At 32.1% G+C, this 18,639-nt stretch overlaps 2 protein-coding genes across 4 annotated transcripts; both read right to left on the bottom strand.

The window, feature by feature from the left end:
• Window positions 1-4,704: 4,704 nt before the first annotated feature.
• LOC25494348 (snRNA-activating protein complex subunit) lies at window positions 4,705-8,349 on the bottom strand. Its single transcript, XM_039833618.1, has 8 exons — window positions 8,317-8,349; window positions 7,944-8,284; window positions 7,692-7,850; window positions 7,499-7,586; window positions 7,294-7,410; window positions 7,061-7,186; window positions 6,724-6,984; window positions 4,705-5,526 (listed from the first exon to the last, which is right to left on the bottom strand). The coding sequence occupies exons 1-8, from the start codon at window positions 8,332-8,334 to the stop codon at window positions 5,242-5,244; spliced, it is 1,395 nt and encodes a 464-aa protein (XP_039689552.1). The 5' UTR covers window positions 8,335-8,349; the 3' UTR covers window positions 4,705-5,241.
• Window positions 8,350-9,536: 1,187 nt separating this feature from the next.
• Window positions 9,537-17,078, bottom strand: LOC25494349 (uncharacterized). 3 transcript variants are annotated; one of them, XM_024782686.2, is made up of 14 exons: window positions 16,894-17,078; window positions 16,532-16,645; window positions 16,146-16,227; window positions 15,920-16,023; window positions 15,657-15,783; window positions 15,268-15,362; window positions 14,548-14,671; window positions 13,557-13,637; window positions 13,270-13,368; window positions 12,987-13,166; window positions 12,144-12,278; window positions 11,988-12,059; window positions 10,821-10,958; window positions 9,537-10,049 (listed from the first exon to the last, which is right to left on the bottom strand). In XM_024782686.2, the coding sequence occupies exons 2-14, from the start codon at window positions 16,570-16,572 to the stop codon at window positions 9,822-9,824; spliced, it is 1,506 nt and encodes a 501-aa protein (XP_024638454.1). In that variant the 5' UTR covers window positions 16,573-16,645; window positions 16,894-17,078; the 3' UTR covers window positions 9,537-9,821. The 3 variants fall into 3 exon arrangements, with proteins under 3 accessions (XP_024638454.1, XP_013458688.1, XP_024638453.1); XM_013603234.3 differs by having other exon boundaries at window positions 12,141-12,278; XM_024782685.2 differs by having other exon boundaries at window positions 12,141-12,278; window positions 16,890-17,078.
• Window positions 17,079-18,639: the final 1,561 nt, after the last annotated feature.

Genomic DNA, 18,639 nt, shown 5'->3' on the forward strand with positions numbered 1-18,639 from the left:
TTTTAGGGAAGTTAGATTGGAATTTTATTATTAGATTTAGGTTTGCATCAATTAGTATTGATTTTTTATTGTTGGAGGATTGGAAGAAAAAAAAGTAAACTCATAGCTTGAAATTATTGATTTTATTTATTACTAGTCATTTTCTCTGAGTTGAAATTATTGAAAAAAAAGTAAATTGCAATTTTTTTAATTTCGGAGACAACAAAATACGTGCTTGCAATTTTTTCTATTTAAGGTTTTGTATACAAGGGCTTAAAAGATCATTAAATATACTCTTAATCAAGTTTTAAAAAGTTTTAGTATAAATTTAGTTTTAATTTGAGGGGTTAATTTCACCGTCCATGTGCAGAACTATAGCCCACCAAAATTGTGGAGAAAATCGAATCTGCAAAAGAAAGTACCAAAACAACATAAGTGGGTTTCAGCTAAAGCTTTTACCAAATTGATGTTCCAGCTTCACTTAAGTGAATATGCAATGATGGAGTTGGAAATGGCTTAATAGATCTATCGGTCCCTTAACTTATTTCTTTTATTCAATTTGGTCGCATAAGTCTCAACTTTCTCAAACATGTCCCTTAACTTATTTCTTTTATTCAATTTGGTCCAATTTTGATAATTTTAATCCCCTAAAAAAAGAGACCGTATAAGATTTTATAGTGTATCGCCAACACCTAATTTATTTACTTTCTTCTTCCTCTTTCCTCATCTTCATGCAACATTCAACAATTTTCATCATCCACATAAAAAAAAACCCATTTTTTTTTCTTCAAAAGCAATTTCTGGTTTAGAAAATTAAATATATGTCATACACATAATTCTTTAAATCCATAAGTTTTCAATAGATTATGAACATCAAATAAACCAGAAGTTCTCAATTCAAGATCACTGGAAGTTTTCTTATGATGTCTAGGAACAGTTAGTTTTAACAATCAAAGTAACAAAACGAGCAACAAAAGCAGCGGACAATATTATCACCTCCCACTTACACATGATCTTCTTCTTTTTTTTTCTTCAGTGTTTATTCTTTCTTTCTTATAAACAAATTCCTAAAAATGAAACCCATGTTATCAATTTAATTAAGAAATCAAAACTCTGAATTTTCTTCACCTTCGTCTTCTTCATTCTTGGATCCCTTCAGATCGGAACCATTTTCTGTTGGGATTCCTTCAGTTTTTTTCGAGATTCATTCCAATTTGGATTTAGTTTTATTGCTTTGGTTTTTCTAGGTTTGAATCTAGGTGTCTGGGTTTGAGAAATCACGATTCTTTTGATGGGTGGGTTTCGGAAAATCATCCCAAAAGGTTGAGTTGTAAATCATATACCGTGATGTTGTGCATTTTGGAAATAAATGAAGTTGTTGAATTTTTTTGGGATTTGGCTGAGAATATGAAGAAAATAAAGGGTTTGGGTGTTTGAAGTGGAGAAGATGCAACTTCTGGAGTAGCCCCGCATAATTTCTCATATAAGTTGTTGGCCGTTGGCATTCACTCTACAAAACTAAAGGATAAATTGAGTTAGATGATGGTGGCGGTGTTTATTCTAGATTCAAGGGTTTTTGAGAGTAGAAGACATGAAGATTGGGGTTTTAAAAGCATAATTTGATGAAGATAATGTAAAAAAAATTGAGAGAAGGAAAAAAAAAATTATGAAGATGACAGAAGGATGAATGTAGATAAAGATGAAAGAAGAATAAGAAGAAAGTAAATAAATTAGGTGTTGGTGATACATTATAAAATCTGATAGACCTTCGTAATTCATTGGTCTGTTTTTTAGAGGATTAAAAGTATCAAAATTAGACCGAATTGAATAAAAGAAATAAGTTAAGGGGTGTGTTTGATAAAGTTAAGACTTATGAGATCAAATTGAATAAAAGAAATAAATTAAGGGACTGACAGATCAATTAAGCCGTTAGAAATCTACTCCCTCCGTCCCAAATTGTATGTCGCTTTGGAAAAAAAATTTGTCCCAAATTATAAGTCGCTTTACAATACCAATGAAATATTAATGTTACTTTTCCTATTATATCCTTAACTATTAATTACTCTCTCTTCTTTCAATTATTTCATTTATCTTTTCCATACCATTTATTAAGGATAATTTTGTAAAACAACTCATAATTTCACTTCCCCACACAATATTAATTACATTTCTTAATACGTGTGAAATGGCCAAAACGTCATACAATTTGAGATGGAGGGAGTATTAATTAGTATATGTTCGTTGTCTGTGATCCTGATTTTAAGGTTTAGGTCTCCTTGTCACATGCAACAAAACACTGCCAAATAACCCTAAAAAAAAAACAGTGACAAATAAGTTGATGTAATTGTATAATTTAATTACCTCGCTTAAATCAAAGTAAGAACCGGCGTCCTCCTTGACATAATTCAATTTTAAAACTTTTAGAGCAATTGGTGCCGTCATTCATAAATTGGTTAGAGAGCATAAGATAATTTACACTGCATTTGATGAAAAATGGGAATCTTATTAGAATCAGGACAATTTTTAAAGTAAGAAAGGAATATTTTTATGGAGAAAATTTAGGTACAGTACCTTGTGTGTTGGTAGTATTGTTCCCTATCAGAAAATAACATGTGGCTTATAAAAACAAACATAAAGTAAATTTTATTTGTAGTTTTCATGGTGGATGTGTTCTGGTTATCGTCAAGAACTTTATTTGCAATTTTAGTTAACTATTTTGCTATATATCTCTAGAAAAAAGAACGAAGAAATTTTGTGAGAATTATGTGAATGAAGGTAACACTTTGCTGGATTTATACTTGCTGTTTGAAGGAATGAAGGTGGAAGTTCAACTTTGCTAGTTGTTTGTTGCCATTGACCCTGGATTCAAAAGATTTAATTTGGCTTTATCCTTCGAGCCACAGCTCTAAAAAGAAGGATGATAAAGCTATCCAAGAAGAAGGACCATGTGTGAAAGGGGTAGGGAGAAATTGATACGGTAGCTATGAGCAATAAAAACAGCGAGACCGATTAATGAAGGTAGAAAAGTTAGTTTTTTAATTTTTAATAAAAAAAGACACGTGTAGTGTTATTATTGGGAGCACATAAGGTACTTTACCTAAGTTTTCTCCTATTTTTATTTACCCTTATCTCTTGATTGGTTCTCCTCCCATTTTTCAAATACCTTCTACTCCCTTCGACCTGAATTATATGAACTTTTTTCTAATTTTACCCAAAAAAACATTAATGTTATTTTTTTATAATACCTTTAATTATTTTATTTTATTTTTTTGACAAAAATAAATGATATTCATTCATTCAAATTGATAGAGTACATCGATACAATACATATCCAAAATCGCTAAAAACAAAAAGGATAAATCTGTGAACAAATTTACATTATCCATGTTAATAGCATAAAACGGCAATGTATCTATGCCTACAAATATGATTATATTCAAGTCACCGGAATACTCATACTCATGTCTCCGGATCTGCAACGTTGACGACGCCAAAGTCATTGATCGGATCTGCGCTTGCTCAAAGTTAATCTTTCAACTTGAATCAAATAAATACCGTATTAAGACGGGAAATCAAAAACACACCGCACAACGACGGAAAATCAAAACAAACAAATTATTAGAAAAAATAAACAATCTCATAAAAAAGAACAATTTATTCTTTTTGAAGAAGTTAAATTAGATCATCCAAATTGGCATCGGAGGAAATCGAATCTAAGGCTTTAAAGAGGAGCACACTCCCATATCCCAAGTCAATACCACCAGACCAACCTAATTGGGTTAGAAGGAACAATTTATTATATTTCAGTATGTATGAATAAACTTCAAACAACAATTAAAAAAACGGAATGACAAAATTTTGCTTACTTTTACATCGTATAAATTCTTCCCCAAAATGATGTTTCACATTTTTGTATGCACAGCTCAACCGATAGTTGTAAGGACAACATTATGCAAAGATCAGAGTTCAAACATCAGATTTTCCACTTCTCCATAATTAAAATGTGTGAACCATATCAACTAGACTACTTGACAAAAAAAAAACGGTGTCCACGTGATATTATATTTTCTATACAGTTAGAGTCTATTATGGCTACTCGTTACAAGACGAAAAAAGATTATTTGCCCATTAAAAGAATCTGGACAAGTATCGCAATGTTTTTGTGGTATGTTGTACAAGATTACTTCCTTATCATTTACTTTTATTGCAATATACTCCCTCAATCCAAAATAACTAACCTAGTTGATTGTTTTACATATTCCAATGCATAATTTTGAACTTTAATATTTTTAATTATCTGTTAGTTATGTGAATAGTACACATAGTCAAACTAGTTCACTCATTTTGGGATCGAAAGAGTATCCAAAATGAGTAATGATAAAGTGTACGACATTTGGTTCGTCTCAAGCGCATAAATATCAAATATTAGGCTATACTTTAATGATAAATGCTCTCTTATTTATTTTCTTTTGGCACAAATTTCCTCTCAATTTTAATTCGATCTAAAAGACCAATTTTACTTGAAGATAACACCATCTTTGATTGACATTAATCAGATATCCTTTAATATGCTAATGAGTTGCATCAAAATTAACATCTTATGAACTTTTATCAAATGTGTTAATTATCTCAACAACAACAAAATCAAACACGTTAATTTTTATGTATTCGTTAACATATCAAATGATATTTGATTGATGTCTAAATTTGTAGACATAATCTATATGTTAATAGTTTGCAATCCAATTGTTGATTTTCAAATACAATCTAACAATATCAATATTATACAAATTGAACTACGCCTTATATATACAATAATACAAATAAAGAGGTTCTTTCCCTAAAAAATATAAAGAGCTTTTTTATTGGTTTTATGATGTAGTCTACATGCTCCAGGAAGGGGTATTTTAACTTCCAATTTTACCAAAAAAATAAGAACAAAACTATTTTTATAATAGAAGAAAAGAAAACATATTGTCTCCTATATAGTATAGTATGTCTATAAGCGCTGGTGCATTATCCCACGAAATGCTTTTCAAGCCATATAGCATTATTATTGATCCAAAATACGTGTTGTAGCAAAGATTTTGAAATATGCATCTCCTGGACATCAGACACAATTTCTCATGCTCTCTGAATAATTTACCTTCCGAACTCCAAAACTACATAATTCAATGCACAAATTGAACAAAACTATTGTAAAAAGTGTGATCTTTGCAAAAATTCAATCGCCAGTAGGTGTCCCTCCAAGGCTAACAACAATTAATCATGGTTATAATCATATTCTATGAAGTCGGTATATGTTGGAGAGCCATCCTCTGCTAGGTGAAGAAGGGAAAAACATTCATCACAAAAATAACAAGGGTTGTCTGGTGTCCATTTGTCATCCACAGTGACCTTCGTAGCTCTGAATATTTTGCAAACACCGCATTTCTGAAAACGTATCTTCAGTTGAAAAGTGACAATTGGATAAACAGCCCAATTCTGTACATCATCGGCATGAATTAACCTCATATCTCGTATTACTAAGGTATGGGTACAGTCACCCTGCAAGTAGACGGAGAACATGCCCCGTTAAAGATCCAATTTCTAAGAAAACAATTATAAATTTGGCCACGTCAAACACCATCGTAGTTAGGGCTCAATGAAAACGCAGTCCTTTTCAATTCCACTTATCATTCAATAATACAATCTTCATTATTCAACATATTTACTTAGAGTCATCCCTTTTTCCTTCTTTTACCCCTCCTAGAGTAAACTCTCCGTGCTATGGGCTTATTTGGATCAAATATGAAGGGCCCAAGCTGATCAGCTCTAACAGATGCCCTCGTGCTTTTCTAATTGAATCATGTAGGTCATATTCTTCCACCTCATTCTCATAAAAGGATTAGCATATATTATGTCTTGGCATAGTCACTTCACTATGGCTACTTTTTTTATGGTCTCATTCTTTCACTATGGCTACTCACTTAGAATATGTTTTGAGAGTTAGCAGTAGATGAGAGGAGGGGGGGAGGGAGAGGAGAATCCCCAACAATGTTTGGAAGTGTTTTTAGATTGGAGGAGAAAACAAGACTTATGACTAGTATTCTCTTTGTTTTGGGAGTATTATAAAAATATGGAAAGGATTTAGAGAATTTTTCAAAACCCTCCAAAATTTCCCAAATTTATTTTTTTTTAACCCCCAAAGTTAAAGAAAAATAAAAACATACAAGGTGGGGGCTGTCCCCTCCACTCCTTTCCTTTCCCCTCCCTTCCTCCTATAACTTCCCAAAAATGTCTTAAAGAACATGTTTATCTAAAGAGAACTTACATCTTGATCTAGCGTCAGTTATGGATACTGAACCATGTTGTTTAAAGGTAGTGCTGAGCACACAACAAAACGTATGGATTCTTTACTATGTTTGATGCAAATTAAAAATAAAACAGAACACGGCATAAAGTAAAAAATGCGAAACATTGGTTACACCAAAATTGATGGAACCAAACAAAACACTCAGAGTTGTACGGAACAGGTTGTTTCAATCCATTCTATCATTGCATCAAACATTACTGAAGTTTTGCCTTTTCACTTGAGAGGCATTGTACTATTGTAAAATAGGAGAACCTCACCAAACTTCCCTTTCAAAATTACCATGAGACAAATTTCATAAGCAGTGCCAAATTTAAAGCAAAAAATTTAAAAAATGGAAAATCTAAAGGCAACAACAAAACAATAAACCTGTGATAGATAAAAGAATGTACCTGATGACAATAAAGGTATCCAGCACCAAGCCGAAAACCTAAGTCACAAAAATGTATCTTGTGCATCTCAAAAGATGCAAAACGAGGCAAGTGTGATACCGATGCTTCCCCCACAATTGCCTTTTGTTTTTGCTGTAGTTCCCCATTTATAATATATTCCCATTTCTTCTGTGCCTCCTCCTTGGAGTTTTGAAGCCAATCGAGTATGGGTCTGGTCAAATCAATAGCAGATGGATCCCTCAAATCAGTGTAAAATACATCCTGCAAGAAATTGGTTTTTTGTCAGATTCGATGAAGAAATAGTTATCTCGTTACAAGAGGGACTATAGGTGCAAACCTCAATTAGAAAATAACCAGAAGGGTCATGTTGGGCAGCTTTTTGCATAACCTGGTCCGTTGAGCAATTGATCTTGTCCCTAAGTACAGATAAGTTCTGCCCACCAAGAACTAACAGCTCTTGGGTCTACCCAAAAGAAAAAAGAAAAAGAACAGAGGCCCTACATGTTAACTTTGATGGTAGTAGTTATCCAAAATACATTTTCAAAATTATGTAGGCATGGCATTGAATACCTTTTTTTTGGCACTGAATACCTTGACACCATTTCGAAAATTATGGTAAATCTCGACAGAGAGAACAACTTCTGAATCCTGCACAGGTATGTGCTCCTGAAGACCGACTGTGTTGAGCTGTGAAACATTAAACAAGAAAAAAGATAAGGAATATGAAAATGTAAGAAAGAGGAGTAATGAATGCATAGTAAGAATTTAGGAGAACCTTAGTGGCAGAACTAGTGGACCTAAGAGACATCATCCTTTGAGTTTTGATTGATTTGTTGGCAGATTGATTGATCCTGCAATGAGGACTAAAGAAAGATAGGAGAATTAGATTAGATAGATTTTATCTTGCACATAATAAAATGAATGAATGAATATTCATTGAGTAAGAAGAATAGTATACTATTACTAACTGAAATGAATGAAGTGTGACTTGTGCCTTATCTTCCTCCTGCTTGTGTTTGATTCTGACAACCTTGTCCACCTTTTCTTTACAATTACTATCAAGAATGGATTTATTTGTTAGACGGGACTTTCTCCTGAAGAGCTTCTTCTTCTGATGATGATGATCCCTGCAAACAAATCCAATATATATTCAATCTATATTTTTAAGAACAACTCCAACCATCGTAATCAATTAATCAGAGAATAATTGAATAACTAACTCTGCATTAGGTTGATTTTGAAAGACTTGTTTCAAAGACATGTCCATTAACTCGTCCTCAGTAAAAACTTTAAGATCATCGACGACGGTAATATCATAATCATGATGTTGAGGTGGTAATTCAGATTGTAGAGAGTGAAGTTGAGAAAGAAGTGAATCCTGAAAAAGAGGAACCCTAACAATTGGGCCAGACATATTGGAGACGTAAATGGGTCCACCCCTCGGAATTGAAATTGAAGGATTATCAATTCCAATTGAACATTCCAATTCATCATCTTCCATTTCTTGACTCTGACGGCGCAGCAAATGACTCACTCTCTCTAGTTTCTTCTTCTGCACAAAAATAACATACCTACCTGCCGATTACCGATAAAGGAAAATATTTTATCCATGTGTCATGTTTTATTTCGATAACGGTTTCAACTCTAACCTCGTTAATACTCTCCCGGCAATTTGGTGGTTTTCAAAAACCAAACCGGTTCAATCATTAAGCAAATAGAAGTGGAATTGCAGTTTAATAATTTGATATTATTATTGAATCTATCTCACAAATCTTGAGTATGCTCTCCATGAAAAAAAGAAAGAAAAAAAAAAAAAAAAGAAGAATCAATAATGAAGAGCTGGGTGACGTTTAAGGTGAGAAAGTGACTTAGTGTGTTATTGATATAGCGAGAGAATTGATTTTGATTAAAAGTGAGTTTGATATGAATTGATTTATGTTTGGATACATTAATGTAAAAGTGATTCTTATGAGTTGATAATGTTTAGATGATTTAAATCAAAATTGATTTTGAATGTATAATGACCAAAATATCCTTTTAATTGTATTTAAAATTAAATATCTCATTTTATATAATTATTTCAAAGTTATCATATTTGGATTTTTATTGCTTCATTAATCATTATTAATAGTACTTATCTCTCCGTTCATCTTATTATTATTTTCTTATTAATTAATTAATTAATTAAAATCATCTTCAAAAAACAAATAAGAATTCTCTAGAACTTCTCCTTTAATTAATAAATAACAAATATAATGATGGGTAATTGAAGTCATTTATGAAGTTTTGGATGTGAAATTGCTTTCTCATAATTGCTTTTGATTTTATCCAAACACAAGTGAAAAAAACCAACCCGCGTTTGAGAGCACAAACGCTCAACCAAACAGATACTTAGAAGAGACTTCAACGGCAGATATGGTAGATGGACTACCTCATGGCTAAACCAATTGTACCTAGATAAAAAAATTCGGTATTGAAATAAGTTAAATATGACAGATAAATTTTTTTATCTCTATAAATATATCGTCTTTTTTTTTTTTTTTGTCGCTATTGATATAAGTTAAATGTGACACTATATATACAAGGCTTTTTGTTTTTGAGGTCTAAAGCGAGGGCTATAGTAGCTTTACCCTTGGCTCGGCCCTGATTTTAACTATGATTTTCTTTCCGGTAAGTATACAACATCATGCATATATTACTTTTTCTAATTTGATTGTTGCTGGCAGACAAACGACATCAGGCAAAGAATGTTCCTAGTTCAAGTCTACAACTTTATACAAGCAACTAGTTAGTTGATAGATTCTATTCTAGTGTGAGGAACATTAGCAAGCAACGTGATGGATCCTATCAATGGGAGAGCACTCTTGCTAACAAGCCAAATATTTGGCAATTCCTAAAATGAGTTAGTCATGTTCACAGTCAATAATGATAACAGTGAAAAGAAGGCCAATCAGAAACCAATATTTGGCACTTCCTAAAAATGAGTTAGTCATGCTTCTATTACTACACTACTCACAACCTACACACGAAATTGGTGTTTTAAGAACATTACAATTAGATTGACTATTGGAAGATTATGATATGATATACAATAGAGGTCAAGATGACTTGTTTCTTCGATGGGTTGATCCCTTTAGAAGGCAAAGCCGCAAGCGTCTGCTGAGAGCCTCCAGCTTCTCAAATCTGTCACTCTTTGGTTTCTTTGCAACCGTTTCAGCTTTTTTCTTCTTCTTTTTACCCTTCTTCTGCTTCTTTTCATCTTCTTTTGAGTCTGATGATTTCTCTTTCATACTTCGCAAAGGTGTTGCAAATACCTTCACAGTATTCTGACATGACAAATAATGAATTAGCAATAAATACACATGGCACAGAAAACAGAACCTTGTATAAACTAGCAGGCAAATTACTGTCACTTTGAGAATCATTTTCAATATACATCTGTTGTATAACGCCTCATTTTTAGAGAGGGAAATGCGGAAACATGTCGAAGATCTTTTCTTTCATACACTTAAAACCTTGCATAAAACTTTCAAAGTTAAATTAAGCTTTAAAAATAAAATCTTAAATCAATATTTGACTTCAAAGAAACTATTAGCCTTTCCCCCAATTTTTACATCTTCTATTCTTGAAACCCTAACCTCCGTTGATCTTCCATCTTCAGTAAATAAGCTTCTTTACACTTGGAATGGAACGAGTTGCTGAAAATTCTACATGTGTGTGGTTTTACTATAGTGTTTTATTGAAGAAAAGTGAGAATTTGAGAGATGGTGATTTGTGGTGTGAAGGGGTGAAGTTTGTGGTGATAGTGATGGAGAACCGCAAATTTTGTGAACTCCTATTTATAGACATGATGTCAATTTACCATCTTACCCTTGGTCAATATTACCTATTCCCTTGGTGTCCTTTTTTTTTCTTTTTAGTTTTGGGCCTAAATTTGGTTGGGCTTGCTTATATATATTTCTTGGTCTACTAATTGTTTCTCCTCTAACTCACTTAAGTAGGTTAATGAAGGGCAAGGTGAAGATTAGTATTTAGCTATGGGAAAATGTGGGATGTTAAATGTTGCTAGTAATGAATAAAGCAGATAGAGAGAATACCTGAGAGAGCTTATCATCAGCACTTAAATCTGCACAAAATTCTTGATCACTGCCTCCTAATGAAGAACATCTGCCCCAACTTTCTCTATTTGAGCTTGTATATGAGCAACAATCTTCAATCTGGCCATTTAGCTTGCCCTAAAAGTCATTAATGGTCAAGTTCAAGTTAAGGAGTATGCTCTAAAATTATAAAATGTGGACTGTGTCTCCACACTTATCAATTTTAACTTCAAACCAAAATGATGTCATCAACGACATAAGAAAGCCAGGCCAGGCTTACATAAAGCTAACAAAGACATGGACGATTACCTTTTAACTTCAAACCAAAATGATATCATCAACGACATAAGAAAGCCAGGCCAGGCTTACATAAAGCTAACAAAGACATGGACGATTCCAGGGTAAAACAGCACTTAAAATCTCTTCACAACTATAACTATGATCTGTTGATCAGGGTAGCCAAGTCCTTTTCTTAGAATAAACTACTCAATTCTAGCCACAAAAATTCTACTAATGAAATAATTTACACATTCAATCAAGACCTAGTTTTTAGAGTAGTGGGGAGATTCTGAATTTAAAAGTAAATAGTTCTTCACTTGTGAAAAAATCCTTGTAGGCTCACATAATTGTTTATGAAGAATATCATTTTAACGTAAGAAAGTTCTGAAAACCGAAGTTACTAAAAAAGAAATCATAGATTAAAATATTCTAAATTAAGATAAGTTAATCTCAAAGGCAGTTAATTTAGTCAATACGTTTTTATCCACTCATCACTCTTCGAACATTGTCTATCAGTTCAAGGTATAATAGTTCCCATTCCGAAAGTAACCTTAAAATTGCATTGCAGTTTTTTCAAAAAAATACAATACCATTCACGAAATCGTATAGTAAATAAAATACTAGCAAAGGTACAGTAGGCAAGTGCTCTCACAGTCAAAAGCACTGTTCAATGTGTAGGAGGAATGTTGACAACGGAATGCAATTTGAGATGAATAAATTGACTATATTAGAAAATGGACCAAAAGAATGTCCATAAGAGTGTGTTACTAGCATTCCTCCCATGTGAAGATTTTAAATAGCACTGCTTGCTTTCAATACTGAAATCTACACGTAAAATAAAATTCCTGGACCATTTCTTAATTTCAGAGACAATTCTATAAAGATAACCTGCACACTTGCGGCTTCATCAGGGCCAATTCCATCATTATCATCTGTAGTTTCACCTTCAAGCAAGGGTGCCTACATTATAAGTAATGGATAAACTAAATAGAAAGTTTTTTTGGAAGAAAAAAATAGAGACAGAAGGTTAAGGCACCCTACTACATCAGTCAGGGGAGCAACTTCTGAAAGAAGTTCGCTAACTGATTTTGTTGCAGAAATTGTTGGAAATGTAGAAGATGAACTGGCAGCATCAGTAGTTGCAGACCGCAGACTAGAGAGAATCTCATATAATACGCTCTAGCATGAAAAAGAGAAAATTAGTTTCTGTTCTTCAACTAACACTACCATAATATTGCTAAGTCAAAAAACCTAAAACCATACTAATATAAGACAATGTCACAAAAAAGTAACAATAATAATTTATGGTAACATTAATATGATCTAACAAAAAATTATTTATAAGCATATATAATCATGATAATGTTTCCAAAAACTGAAATGGAAGTTGAAACATTGAACGCTAGTTATCATCAATGCGCCCCAGACATGATTAGAGGTTTCAGGCAAGTTAAGGCTAGGTATCTATATCACCTTTCTTTTGTTTTTCCCTTTTGTTGATCTTGAGCAAGGTAAAATTATGGTTGGAAAAAAGTGTCACCAAGTTAATATCTTCATTTTTATTATTCTGATTAGTTTTTCTCAAGTCATATAACTTAAACATTATTACCATTTCGTTAGTTAACAAATAAAATAAACATTTAAGTATATTTCTTGAGGACCAGGCTTCTCATAAGTGCAGCTAATACTTCAATATAAATCAATATTTATTATCGATTTCGTTTGGTATTCTGATCATATTCTGCAATTAATAAAGTGAAGAAAGCACTGAATAACTAGTAGTAGTGGAGGGGGAAATAATACAAAGAACATAATTTCTTTTGGTTACACAAAGAACATAATTTAAGTGAGCGGGAAATTAAGACAAGAAATTCTAAAGTTAAATACCTCATCCACACCGGAACCAAGTTTCAAATCACCTAAATCATAATATTTCTCGAGCTTTTCAGCAATAGAGACTTGAGGAGGACGGAGGACATTGTAGAAGAAAATGGAAACTGAGTCATAAAAGAATTGTGGTCGGGAGGAGTTGTGGTCGCCATCAAATTTAATGATATTTTTATCACCCTACAAATTCATAAACAGAAGTTAGATATTTTGGCTATCAAAGAGAACAAAATGCAACTGCTTTAGAAAATATCAAATTCAGATATTTGTATTAAATTAATACTGCATAGGATTCTGAGATGAGATCAGAGTGATGTGGCTGAATGAATTTGTCATCACTTGCATGTCCAAATAAAACAGGAATGAATGTCTTCGGAGCAACCTGTACGCTTTAAAAGCATTAGTTTAAGATAGAAATGGAAAGAAATGACTTTAAAAGCAATTCGTTTAACCTGAAAATAAAGCCTATTGCGGTTAGATTCATGATGAAAACAAAATATGATTGATGAAGGTCTACATAAATGTGTTCATAATGTTTTAATTTAAAAAAAATGCACAATTAATACTTACCAGAACACAGTTTAGTTTCATAATATCAAACTTTGCCTTCTTCTCAATAACCCGCCGCATGTATTGTACAGCCATTTTAACCTAATTGGGAGAAAATGCAACAAAATATCCGACTTAACAAACATACTAGACAATTTTAACTGACAGCTATAGGTCTTTACTCTTTAGCTTAGATCCATGTTGCTCAAAAGTAACCAGCATAAAAGTTATAAAGTCACGCAAACTAGGCAAAACAATACACTTCGCAGATCCAGTTCATTCATTCAATCAAACAATGCACGGACATAAAGTCAACTAAAATCAAGATAAACACAGCTAAACCTAGAAGTAATTCTAATGCATATATAGTTGTATACCAATTTGGACAGTCGAGCTGAAAATCAAAATATGTGGGACAACCTACACCTACAGCTTAAAAAATAGTTCATGACCCCATAAAAAAATCTTTATGCATTGTGGTAGTTGAAATTCCCAGCTTTGGCCTAATTATACATGATACTAGTTGAAACTCTCGGCTTTGCTAGCTCTAATTTTTTTATTCATAAATAATGCATCCTGTGACAACCCCTTAAACACAACCATGCAAAATAAAAGTATATCTAGATTAATGCCAAACTTGTCATGATTAATAACTCCCCAACTTTTGTTTTAACAATTTCCTAGTAAAAAAGAGCTCTAATTATGAGAGGAAACGCTAGATCCAAAATAAAATCTTAATCAAAATTAAGTATATTCTTCAATCCTAGGGATTCCTTTTTCTTTACTTTCCATCTTAACAAAAAGGAAATTATTAAATTAAAACTTGCTGACACACCAAGTCCTACAAGCTAGAGGCTAGAATAACTTAACCTCTTCCAGATTAACAGCATATTAAGATGCAGTTACAGCAATGCAATAATTTTCAAGTCTTTTACAATAAAGGGAGTTGGCAATACTTGGCATCCACACAGGGATACACGCACAGACACACACACACACACACACAGAGTACCGTGAACTTTGGAAGCCGGATTTTATAAACGTCCACAAGCTCCATCATGAGATTATATAAGTTAGAAAAGGCGCTATCCAATACCATTCCAGCAATAGAAGGGTCTTCGGCTCCATAAAGAAGGCTAAATCCCACCAAAGCAAAGTGAACATTAGATATTCTTTGTTTATAAGTCTGGCTCATAATTAACATGTATACAGAGAAAATGTAGGGAGTGCAAGATACTGCAACGCTCAGTATCTTGAGCTATCAAAACTTATGAAAATACGAATTAAAAAGTTTAAAAAAAAAATAAAAAAAAAATAAAAAAAAATCAGTTCTTTCCCGCTTTATGTTTTTCCGATTTATCAAATGATTAAAAAATATTTTTGTTTCAACTGCATGAATGCCTCAACAGTTTTGTCCACAAAGATGCATGGAGAGAAATAGATGTTGAAAATACCCTTGACAGAAAACATTAATGGAATTATGTTAGAACAATATGTGAAAATCACCCATTGAGGTCCTTTCTTTTCTTGGTGAGATACATGTAGAAATTATAAAAGTACCAAAACAGCATAAATTCTTAATAAAATCAACAACAACAACCAAAACTTATCCCACTAAGTGGGGTTGGTTGTATAGACCAAACGATGCAATAATGTTCTATCAAATACCATATTTCTATCTAACTTTTAATAAAAAAATCAATTTTAAAAAATTCATTAGAAGATGTAATACCTAGTAACTGCGCCCATTGACCGCCCCCATAAACCTATACGGGATATTTGTTTGTTGCTCCTCAAATGCGACACCACAATCTTCAGATCATCTTTCTACCACACAAAGGAATGGTCAAAAAGAGTCTAAAAATATCTTGCACGTGAAATTGTAATGGTAACATTCAACTAGACAAAGCATTACAATCTACAGAAATATGCAATAATAATATACAGAAATTATTTACACAAAACACACATTCATAAAGAGGCAAGTTACTTCAAGCCAACTAAGGATAATATGACATAGTCTCCATCAGATAAGCCTGACCCCGAGAAGACAAGGGTAAAAACAGTAATATTTGTGTAATTAATCGAGCAAATAAACACATTCATAAAGAGGTAACTTACTTCGTGCCAACCAAGGCTGACATAGTCTCCATCAGATAAGCCTGACCCCGAGAAGTCAAGGGTAAAAACAGTAATATTTGATGGCAGGAGAATTACAGCCGCTTCATTGGCATCTGCCCTACATCCACTGCATCATTTAACACAAGTACACATATCAAAAGGGGAACAAAGACTATGTCATTTTGATGAAGTAAATGTTCAAAAAATAATATTTATGATCATAATTCAGAACCAATAGCAGTGGCCATAAAAGAAACACATACCTGTTTCCATGGCAATATATAACACAAGGAAGAGATGTATCTTCAGGAAAAGGAAAAGGGAGATAATGACTACACTTCAAGGTATAGCCTCTGGCATTCTTGAGCTGCACAATGACAAAATAGATAATCTAGCAGTACATATGCAAACAATTGGAATCGTGATGTAGCTTCTATATATAGGCAACAATAATTGCAACAACCCATCAAATAACTACTCGATACTTGCCTCTAAATCCTGCCTTTGGTAGGTTCTACCAGCAAGAGAGAACTCCTTTTCCCACAGATACTGATCTGGGTTATAGTCCGCCCTGTGTATGTGGCAAAGTATTAAAACCCAAACTGTAACTCAATTTGCACGATAAAATATGATAACATGTTGAGACTTGAGAAATGGATGTTGAGGCACTTATATGATTGTTTACAATGATTAAAAGTAACAATAATAATTTATGAATGTGTGTTGTAAGGTATTTTAATAAGCTACATTGGAGGACTTAAGAAAATAAGTTGAAAAAAGCTTATGAAAATGTCATAAGCTGTTTTGATAAGTTGTTCCAAACAATCTCACAAAACTTATGGCATAAGATAAGATGAAATAAAAATGAATAATACCTGGGAGGGCGAATAACGAAATTGATGAATTGCTCAATCATCTTGTTACTACACGTATATTATTATAGCCAGTTGGCGTCATGAAATGAGCTTAGCTTACAATTAGAGTGAAGTCTGTAAGAAACACAAATATAATAAAAGTCAAATAGGTATTTATGAAACAACAACAACAATTTGGGAAGTTTAAATGAAAAAGTTAGTTTCAGATCCAAGTTTATGAAATGTGGACACACGCACGCAGAGATGAGATCCCAGATGATGAAAAATTGACACACATTTTCGACTTTAATCTTTCTTTCTTGTGTTGGGAAGGGAACAGACAAAACAAAAGAGGAAAGAAACAATTCACTTTACTTACTTACCGAAATGAAATGAAATGAAAAGGTATGCCAAAGACTGAGCTTAGCAGCTACCACCAACACCACATCACCACCCAAGAGAGAGAGAGAGAGAGGAATGAACTGAAAACAATATTTTTATTGATGTTGTTATCTGCTTCTTTCACAGATTCACAGACACAACAATTCAATTCAAACAACACCAAACACCTCAGCCAGCTGTAATGTTAGCTTGATATAAAGATTTCATAATACTCTTAATAAAAATTGTTTAAGGTTTATGCATAATTTTTTTAAAAATGATTGTTTGTATTAATTTTGATGATAAAATTAATATTATTTACTAAAATACATTTATTAGTTATAGTTAGTAGCATTGATATTCTAAAGTGACAATTATTTTAAGAAAATATATGCACACGTAAATATTCTGGAGACTTGAATATAGTCATATTTGTATGCATAGATATTTTGTCGTTTTATGTTATTAACATGGATTATGTAAGTTTGTTCACTAATTTATTATTTTTGTTGTTAGCAATTTCGAATTTGTATTATATCGATGTACTTTATCAATTTTAAATAAATGAATATTGTTTATTTTTGTCAAAAAAAGTTAAAAAGACAATTATTTTAAGAGGGACGGATAGAGTATTTATATTTATAAAAGTTGTGTTAGAACTCCAAACATTTGTTATTTTTAAAAGAAAAACTAAAATTGAATTATATATAGCCAAACGACTTTATTTTCTCCGTAAAAGTAGTGGCAGAGAGAAGCAAACACAAAAGAAATGTTAACATCAAAATACGGTATAAGTCACCAACAAGATTCAAACATTCTATTTTTTTTATGGTAGATTTCAAACAACCTATTTATTTATTTTAAAAGGTAAAAGGTAAATTTATAGTCATTAAGCTACTTGTAAAAAAATTTAAAAAATCTTTTAACAATCCCATTAAGTTAGAAAGGCATAATTGTCTTAATTAAATAATATATCTTTTTACGGGTAAGTAGGATGTATTTATTTAAAATATTTTAAAATAAAAATATTGATTTTTTAATAATAAAGTAAATATAGATTGAAATAGTCTCAAATTATTTGTCCATTTTATAATATCAAAACAACATTTATTATTATTTTTTATTTATTACATTTCAATCATCTAATTGCTCCACTAACTATAACTAATAAGAACGTTTTAATAAATTAAATATATTTTACTATTAAAATTAATATTATTAATATTTTTTCCTAACCCTGTAAAACTCAAAAGAGAGTAAATCCTCACCATTTATTATTTCGAAAGAGATATGCACACGAAAAGGTTGTGGGTTCCATCATTAATTATTTTTTTATTTTTTATCTCTTCAAATAGAACAAATAAAAAAGGTCATAGATAAAAAAGTTTTTAACTCGTTAAAAAATGACACCTACTATGAGACAGCAAGAGTAACTTTAAAGTTCGCAGAGAGGATCTTATGCACAATACATTGGGATTACGAGGATCCCATTTCTAGTTAAAAACAAGATCATTACTTCTTCACTCAAGATTGTCTAAAAAATATATGGAGACCATCGTAGAGAATGGAAATTCCTTCGATACATCATACACAAAAAGAGCTAAAATAATATATAATAGGCTTAAATGCAGTTCTACCCCCTATTTTGATTGAATTTGAATTTTGCTCTTCCTATTTTAAAACTCAAAATTTTACCCCTCCTATTTTAATTGAATCTAAATTTTGTCCCTATAATTTTGGTTGTTGTT

This window comes from Medicago truncatula, chromosome 4 (assembly GCF_003473485.1).
Source record: "Medicago truncatula cultivar Jemalong A17 chromosome 4, MtrunA17r5.0-ANR, whole genome shotgun sequence".
In the NCBI taxonomy this organism is placed as follows: Eukaryota; Viridiplantae; Streptophyta; class Magnoliopsida; order Fabales; family Fabaceae; genus Medicago; species Medicago truncatula.

Bases quoted from the DNA above. Each gene is read 5' to 3' on its own strand.
- LOC25494348 (XM_039833618.1), bottom strand. The intron at 7,587-7,691 runs GTTAGTAATAGT...ATCTTTCTTTAG, and splicing joins GTCACACTTCATTCATTTCA to TCCTCATTGCAGGATCAATC. The intron at 5,527-6,723 runs GTACATTCTTTT...GTCTACTTGCAG, and splicing joins GATACCTTTATTGTCATCAG to GGTGACTGTACCCATACCTT.
- LOC25494349 (XM_013603234.3), bottom strand. From the start codon at position 16,572: ATGATTGAGCAATTCATCAATTTCGTTATTCGCCCTCCCAG. The intron at 16,228-16,531 runs GTATTATTCATT...CCACATACACAG, and splicing joins TTCGTTATTCGCCCTCCCAG to GGCGGACTATAACCCAGATC. The intron at 14,672-15,267 runs GTATTACATCTT...GGTGGGATTTAG, and splicing joins TCAATGGGCGCAGTTACTAG to CCTTCTTTATGGAGCCGAAG.